The sequence below is a fragment of the Dysidea avara genome, chromosome 10 (assembly GCF_963678975.1).
Source record: "Dysidea avara chromosome 10, odDysAvar1.4, whole genome shotgun sequence".
Taxonomy (NCBI): Eukaryota; Metazoa; Porifera; class Demospongiae; order Dictyoceratida; family Dysideidae; genus Dysidea; species Dysidea avara.
In genome coordinates this window covers 25,241,684-25,250,225 of record NC_089281.1, presented here as the reverse complement: position 1 = coordinate 25,250,225, position 8,542 = coordinate 25,241,684, and the positions used below count along the sequence as shown (strand labels likewise).

At 39.1% G+C, this 8,542-nt stretch overlaps 1 protein-coding gene across 2 annotated transcripts; it reads left to right on the top strand.

Annotated features, from left to right (window-relative positions):
• Window positions 1-3,219: 3,219 nt before the first annotated feature.
• LOC136268546 (uncharacterized) lies at window positions 3,220-6,537 on the top strand. Of its 2 annotated transcripts, none has more exons than XM_066063922.1 (3): window positions 3,220-3,337; window positions 3,601-3,993; window positions 4,397-6,537. In XM_066063922.1, the coding sequence occupies exons 2-3, from the start codon at window positions 3,673-3,675 to the stop codon at window positions 6,347-6,349; spliced, it is 2,274 nt and encodes a 757-aa protein (XP_065919994.1). In that variant the 5' UTR covers window positions 3,220-3,337; window positions 3,601-3,672; the 3' UTR covers window positions 6,350-6,537. The 2 variants fall into 2 exon arrangements, with proteins under 2 accessions (XP_065919994.1, XP_065919993.1); XM_066063921.1 differs by having other exon boundaries at window positions 3,598-3,993.
• The last annotated feature ends 2,005 nt before the right edge of the window (window positions 6,538-8,542 follow it).

The window sequence follows — 8,542 nt, the reverse complement described above, 5'->3', positions numbered from 1 at the left end:
TGGTACTACAACTGTATCATTCAGAGTTAGCTATAAACTAAAAGTAAAAAGTATTGGTCTAGCTGAAATTTTAATCATTTGAGCAATTTCTTGGTGATTTACTTCACAGTTTGGCTATTCTATCTGCAGCTTGGCTATTTTGGCATGGATCCCATCATTTACTACTTTACACGTGCTCTATTCAAAGAAGAAAGTCAAGCTGAGGTTGAAAACAAAACTTAGACAATTTACTTATATCTAAAACCATTTAGTTAATGAGATTACATTAACTTATCTAGTATAAGTTTACTTAATTGCTCAGCATAAAAGTAATAGTGAACTTGCCCATTCCAGTCACCTCTTCCAGGCCTGCCTTATTAAGGACAGGGGCGTAGGGAGGGGGGGTTCCGGGGGGTTCAGGAACCCCCCTGTAAAATTTTGACTTCTGCAAGCAGGATCCTAACACACCATTTAGTGTGGCAGGACAAAATGAGTGAGTAATATAGTGTAATGGCACAGCACAACAATTGATAAAGCTTGCATTCATCTCTCAAGGAAGGATTTACAGAGGTAACATGAGCCTTAGGCTTCTTCAAAACTTGTTAAAAAGATCGATATACTCTAATAGAGCAGTCAGATATATATACTCTAATAGAGCAGTCAGGTATATACTCTAATAGAGCAGTCAGGTTTATATTCTAATAGAGCAGTCAGGTATACTCTAATAGAACATGCATGTAAATATATCCATGTCCATATGAAGTTTTTCAGACATTCTAACATTAAATGCAAAACTAAGCATGACCTTATACTGCTATAGCTTTGGTGTGCAGTGTTTAAAGATATAGAGCTCCAGTAGTTTATCACTTGTGTTATGCAAAATGAATTCATGCTATGCATATTTGTATAGTTATATTGTTTTGATTGTAAGTCATTCCATTTGTATATCAGTGGATTCATGGCTCTTATACCACAGTGAGATAACTATCACTTACAGATTACTATGTGTCTCTATGTGTTATGCTGTCTGTTTCCACTAGGTGGCTTTATCTAGTACTACCTTCATTGCGGGGCACTTATATGCATCACAATTAATGTACTTTTGCATAAAATATAGCAATTTGCTGAGTTTTGATTCATTAAAATATTGAAAGTCTCTCAGCGGCTGGGGGCTGTGCCCCCAGACCCCTGCTTCTGGTAACTCAATGCTGGTCTGGAACCCCCCTTCAAAAAATCCTGGCTACACCCCTGAAAGGAGGTGGTTGCATTAAACATGTTAAAGTCACTGTGTACACAAATGACACAATTAGGAGACTGTTACAATGGTCAGTTTAAATCAGGTGACCTTATTATACAGTGATCCAGTTGGATAGGTTTCATTGTATAGATAAATATTAGAAGTATTGTGCAACCACAAATGCAGTAAAATATCTACAGTAAAACAAACAAACAGGCATAACACGGAATGTGATCAAGGAATCAAATGAAACTTGGTATATCATTTTGACTCATGATGCACTGTCTTTGTGCCAATTTTGAAGAAATTTGAAGAGTGGGTTAACATTTAAATTTTTGATAATTTAGCATGAAATGACCAAAATACTAGAATTTCCTGAGTTAATATCCCACTTTGCCGATGTCTAGCAGATGGTTTTGAGTAGTCCATATATAGTATGGAGAAATATTTTGTGACATAAAACAAACTATATATAGACCATATTGCAAGGTTCAGCCAAAAAAGCCAGTTATTCTGCAGGACTATGAATGTTTTGGGACTTGTACCTAGAGTGTGAATCCAGAGTGGTAGCTATACTGATCCAGCTCAGGGTTTAACAAGGAGGGTGCACTATAGGTAGAATAAGTATGTGCAGGGGGTGCAGGCAGCGGCGGAGGAAGTAGTTGATATGAGGGGGGGGCTGGGCTGACCCATGCAGACTTATTTCTATAGTTTGGTAAAGTGAGACCCAAAAAAAAAAAAAAAAAAAAGGTCACAACCAACTCACAAGAGCTTTCCACCTCACCAGCTACCATTTCTAGCTGATAAACTACATAAAAATCCTTACATAGCTCGCTACACACTGACTACTTTATTAGAGTGACTGCTCTATTAGAGTATCTCGATCTTTATCACGGTTTTCAGCCCCACTCCAAGAAAGATAATTTCGGTGTGATATCATTCTGAGGGGGGGGGCTAAGCCCCCCCTCAGCAGACCTAGGGGGGGCTTTAGCCCCCTAGCCCCCCCCCTTTCCGCCGCCTATGGTGACAGTCATTCAGTTATGAGCCTGTAAATTGTCATATAGCTAGAATGGCATACAAGGACTATATTAGGCCAATGAAACTTGATTAGCAGTTTCGCGTCATCGCCCGCATACTGTTTATATACCCGCATGGAATTTCATTATTGGTAATTCTGATCGAAATACTCTAATAGAGCAGTCACTTTTACTTTAATAGAGCAATCAGCTATACTCTAATGGGAAAATCACTTGTTTAGATAGCTGAATATTCTTATATGGATTAGTAACGTACTTTAGCAATTTAATGCAATGTAGCTAGATCTCCCTGTTTTTTTTGGCAGAAATCTTCATGTTTGGGGTGGGTGTTGTGCTTTTAGAAAATAATGAATAATGAATAATAACCGTCCGCCCGCATCAATTTTTCAAAAATCTGAGCGAGAAACTGGTAATCAAGTTTCATTGGCCTAAGGGCCAGAATTTCATTTCTAGCAGGCTATAGAAAAAGTGCACCCATGCAATCATGCATGGATTGGTGGTCAGGGGCGTACACAGGAATTTTGAAAAGGAGTTTCCACTACAGCTAAGTGACTGTTATATTAGAGTAGTTTATATTTCCTGACTGCTTTATTAGAGTATCTCGATCTTTTCACCAAAATAAAAATAATGTTATAGTCTAAGTGTTGCTATCATGTGAGAAACTATCATAAAGTTTAAAATGTGTCCTGTTTCATGACAGATCCCAGATTCTGGAGACCTGAAGTTTCAATTTCTTAATATTTCAAGTACTGTGTAAAATCCAAAGGGGTTTCCTAAAGCCCCCCTCCTTACATTTCATATTCAGCAAACAACTGCAGGAGGATTCATACTCACATCCCTCGATCTTGTACAAAGTTTAAATTTGTAGGCACGTGCCATGCACCCACTAATGGAGTCTAAAGAAACCCCCTGCAAGGCTTGGTTCACGATAACACGTGATATCACGTGATACTCAACGCGGGATTTAGCACGTGTACTTAGTTGGCGCGACTGCCATTTTTACTTCTGAGAGTTACGAATAGTATACCCAACAAGATAGTGGATGATGGCGTAGTTTTATAACAAAAAAGAAAAGAGAGTTGAAGTAAGCTGACGAAGCATACCGGCGTACCTCGCACCATAGATTTATAAACCCCAGATAGAGTCTATATTATACCTGGGGTTTATAAACCTATGCTGGCACAAGATGGCTAAGTCGTCAGCTCGCTCGTCAGTGTTGAACTGATGATCAGGCACTACTTATCTGCTGGTGTCTTGTGCGAGGCCTTATGTGCTATTGTACTGCATGTAGGGTGTGTTGTGCTTTTTTGGTGTTTAATTTTTTTCCCATTTTGTTTTTTCAAGGAGAAGCCCTACTATCATACGGTTGTTGACACCTTGAAGTCAGTAAAGAGACCCGGGTTTTACACTGCAGGTGGAATGGTCTCTATGCCCTTACCTTCGCTATCTGTTGGTAGATCTATCCTTGGTCTGCCACTGTGTGAGACACAAGCTAAGGAGCTGATAGAGGTTGCAAGCAGAGCACCATTTGGTAGGGGAGAGGAGACTATCATTGACACATCTGTCCGCTGCACATGGCAGCTGAATCCGTCACAGTTTTCTATTAATAATCCAAATTGGGAGAAAAGTTTACATGCATTATCATCTAGACTGAGGACAGAACTTGGGTGTAGTGAAAGAATGACTGTTACTTATGAATTGTACAAAATGCTGCTCTATGAACCTGGAGGGTTTTTCAAGGTTAGTACTGATGTAAATACAAAATGGTTGTGATGATGAATAGTTTAAGTAAAATTGGGTCTCTCCTACTGGCCACATGCAGTGCTCCCTTGATTATGCGACCCCCTTGGGATGAAGATATATGTAATCAAAAAGTTCGGATAATCAAAGCCCATTCATTTGTATACGGAGCCCTGTTCAAATACTCTAATAGAACATACATCTTAGACAAAATACTCTAATAGAGCAGTCATTTCTACTGTTTGGATAGTAGATGGAGCACTGTAGTAATTTTTGTCTGGCTTAGCAAATAATCACTAAATTCACTAAAAGATACTAATCAGCTTTGTAGCCTTAAACTTTCCAGCTAGGATATGTGAACTAGATGAAATTATATGCTAAATGTGTGGTTTTCTATTTATAGAAGCACAGAGATACAGAGAAGGCAGATAAGATGTTTGGGACGCTGGTGGTACAACTTCCGTCTGATTATGAAGGTGGTCAGTTGACTGTGTTCCATCGAGGAAAGGAAACTGAGTACAGCTTTGGTGGTCCTGAAGCTTGCTACAACTTTTACTTTGCAGCATTTTATGCTGACTGTCAACATGACATTAAACCAGTCACTAAGGGCTATCGATTGTGTCTCATATACAATTTGTTGTATAGAGGCATTGAGGAGTGCCCAGCTCCAGCAGATAACCAGAAACAAGTATCAACCATTATCTCGGCTATGACAGCCTGGAATGAAGATGCTATCTCTATAGATTCTCCAGAGATGATGACCTTTATGTTGGAACACCAGTACTGTGAAGCCAGTCTTTCTTTTGAGTTATTGAAGAATGGTGACCGGGCAGTGGCTGATGTTTTGGTCCAAGCGAAGGCTGAAGGCAATTTTGATCTTTACATAGGCAATGTGCACCTTACGGAGAACTGGTCAGCTGATCATAATGGCTGGGGTGATTATACTGCTGAAGAGCTTTGTGATGAAGAGCTTACTCTTGAAAACGTCAGGTCCTATGATGGAAAGGAGGTATCCTATAAGATTGATATCAGCAGAGATTCCTTTGTTCCAGAAAATTTTTTCGACACTGTAGATCCTGATGAAGAAGAGTTTGAGGAAGCAACAGGAAATGAAGGTGCAACTGTTGACAAGCAGTACAATTGGGCAGCATTGTTGTTGTGGCCTGTGAAGCAGCGTGCAGCCGTGATAGGCCTTGATAACATGGTTGAATTGTTCGAACAAGATGTCAAGAACGCCAAGAATCAAACTGGGTTAGTTGACATTGCCAAAGAGATAATGACAGGAATGTGCAATACTTCAGATACAAATTCATTTGTTAAGTTTTTGCAATCACTGCTGCAGCTGGGAAATAAGGAATTGATTGTTGAGTGCTTGGATACAATTGTAAAGGCTACTAGCAGTTACAGTGACATTATTGGGAACAATTCCTTTTGTAGTATCATTTCAACTATAGGCGACAAGCATGGGTGGAGCCTCCTCAAGTCTCCTCTGAAGGCCATGTTTGAAAAGTGTACATCTGACACAGTTGAGAATTACTGCCAGTTTCTGTTGAAGACTACTTTTGACCAGGCAGGAGATGAGCAGAAGGAGCTTTACAAATGCCTTGCAGCTGTGTATGTTAATTTCTTGGTCAGTGAACCAGATGCTACTCCTGTTGTCCGACCATCATCTTCAGCATATTGCTATGGCCGCCCGAAGGAAGGTAACAGAAGCAAAGAGTTTGTGTGCAGAATTGTGAAGGTTCTTAAGAGTTTTGGCTATGACAACTTGCTTGTCTCTTTCGCCAATAGTTTACGTGGCAAGCTAGTCCGCTATCCAATTTTGAAGACAGTTGGACCAGCCATCTTGGATATGAGCAAAACAGCTGCAATTGATGGACCACTTGTAGTGCTTCTTTCCTTCTGTATATCCAAATTAGAAGCTTCTGTTCGCAAGAGTATACCTGCATCAACAAACTATGTTCGTCCTGTCAAGTTTTCATGCACTTGCAATGATTGTGCTCTGTTGAAACAATTTCTACAACATCCCAATGAAAGGGTTCACCGATTTAGCATGAGTAAGAAAAGAAGAGAGCATCTTGAACAGCAGATACGAGGTATTATTGATGTCACACACACTACTGTGCAAGTCGGAAGCCCCCACACTCTTGTAATTACCAAGACACATGAGTCCTATGAGAAGAAAGTTAAGAAGCGTGAAACTAAGCAATCTTTGTTAACTTCATTGCAATCTCTGAGAGGCAGCAAACCCTATAGTGAGCCACCAACCAAAAAACAGAAAGCTGGAGATGATGTATCATCTACTTTCAGTTTTTCATCCTCAAAGGACACTATACCAGTTATTGACCTAACATAAATGTGAGCATGTGGTAGTGTCAGAGCACACTATAGGTTCATGTATGTATTGTACATTTATCTTAGTATTATCTTCATAATTTTTGTCAGTTATGCATAACCTCACTATCTACTGTTCATGTATAATAGATTGTAAGCAGATGCAGTGCTCTTACTCTGGTGTCTTTACAAAGCATTAAATGGTTTAAGAATGTGTTGATATGCTATAGTTAGTTTCTAGCTAGGGTGCCAGGTAGTCAATTTGCTAGAATGGGTACACAGCAAGAGAGGCTGTAGTGGGAAATGATATCCATTTTTTAAAAACTCTAATTACATGCTCCATACCAAAAATTTTGACTGTTCTATTAGAGTATGTTGATTATTCCAACACATTTTTACAAACAAGCTTGGAGTATACATATATAACCAAGCCATATATGAACAAAGGTGTGTCCCTCCTAAAAGCCAAAAGTTATGAACCTTCCTTTAACCCTCTCCTTAGCTTGTGGAGGCTGATGATGACATCAGTACTGGCATAGTCAAAAGAGGCAGACACAAGCTTCAAATGACATGTCCACGAGAGAAGAAGAGATAGCTGTGATTTGGTACACTACCAATGGCAGGGAGCATCATCCAGTGGATGGCTTCACTTCAGAGGTCAATGGTGTGTGTTTGTGCCTATTCTGTAACACTACATTGCTGCACTTTCAACATGAAACTGTGTCACCAATATAATGACAATGGAAAATTGCAATTAATTTTGCTGTACAACCTATAACTGTCCTAATACCAGCTACTGGTATTCCCCTTTTGTTACAATAGCATACAAGTTCAAAACTTTCTAGGAAAAGCAGTATCTAATGTGCATAGCTCCAGTCCAGTAAAGTCAACTCATATGTCAACTCAGATCATTTCTGGACAGCAGACTGTGGGAGGAGCATTCATAATGTACCCATTAATGCCCTTATTTGCTGTCATCCAAACATGCTTCTTGTGTATGCCACTCAATGCAACCTGCACTGAATCATGCAATATTTCTGAGGTGTAGCTGAACTCTCTAAAGGTGTGAACTGTGATTTTTTAAAAAAGGGTGTGGCTCCCAAAAAAGGCCAGGGTGAAAGTCATGAAATCAAGGGTGGTGGCCAAGAATTGGCATGCAATGATGCTAATGTCAACCATTTTTAATTGTCACACCATCTGATTGGGATTTACAACATTACAGCCATTTCTTGGCTGCCACCTTTGATTTTCACGTTTTTTGCCTGACTTTTTTGGGGCCACACTCTCAATTTTTTCACAGCTCAGCTGTTTTTGATATAAAGCAGAACACCAGTGTCAATGTATGTATTGAAAAAACTGTAGTTATATTCAAGCACATGCCTTCAGCTGTTAACTAACAACCTGGCATTCAGTGTTGGGGCAGTTACTTTTTAACCCCCAACACTGCTGGTGTTAACTGTGGGAAGCAGTCCACCCAGCTGTGTCATCAATGGCATAGATACCTGGTGTATTAAGGGGAAGCCAATTGTTAATAGGATGTATTATAACATTGAAGATATGCTCAGCATAAATTTTTGAGGTAAAAGATAATTAAAATTTTCATTATTTTCAGTTACAGCTGACAATGACAAGCTTTCTGACATAAAACATGTTGAAGAAGAAAAGGAATGGACTTTTGTCATCATGCTTTTGCACTTTCTGTATCCATGTAGGTGATTACAATTCCTATATTTATTATTAGAGCTTTACAGTGACCAACACTGAAGATCTGACAACAACATATGCTGCAGCCTTTGGATTACAAACAGGAACTCAGTAGAGACTTATACATTAGTAGCTAACAGAATAAGGTGAAACAGAAAATAAGCTGATCACAACTTGATACCAAACTATTAAGTGCTTCAATAAAACTGTTGTTTATATCAGTGCCAACAACATGATCTTCGCTTTTTCAATGCAGTGTACCATTGTTGAAACCTTGAATCCCAAACACATGCAGTGCTCAAGATACATACTTCAGATATCTGCTATATGCTTGATAGAATACCTATTATAGTATCTTACCCTCTTTTACACTATTCATAAACATACAGAAATGTCCAACAAGTAACAGGTTTAAAGTGCATTGAATGTTACAACACATAATAAAAGTTTTATGTAAATTTGGTGGATCTGCCAGTTTGGTTCGGAGTCAAAATAACCTTCCAACAACTCT

Excerpts from the sequence above, each read along its gene's own strand:
- LOC136268546 (XM_066063922.1), top strand. The coding sequence starts at position 3,673 with ATGGTCTCTATGCCCTTACCTTCGCTATCTGTTGGTAGATCTATCCTT. Across the intron at positions 3,994-4,396 it reads AACCTGGAGGGTTTTTCAAG|AAGCACAGAGATACAGAGAA; the intron begins GTTAGTACTGAT and ends TTCTATTTATAG.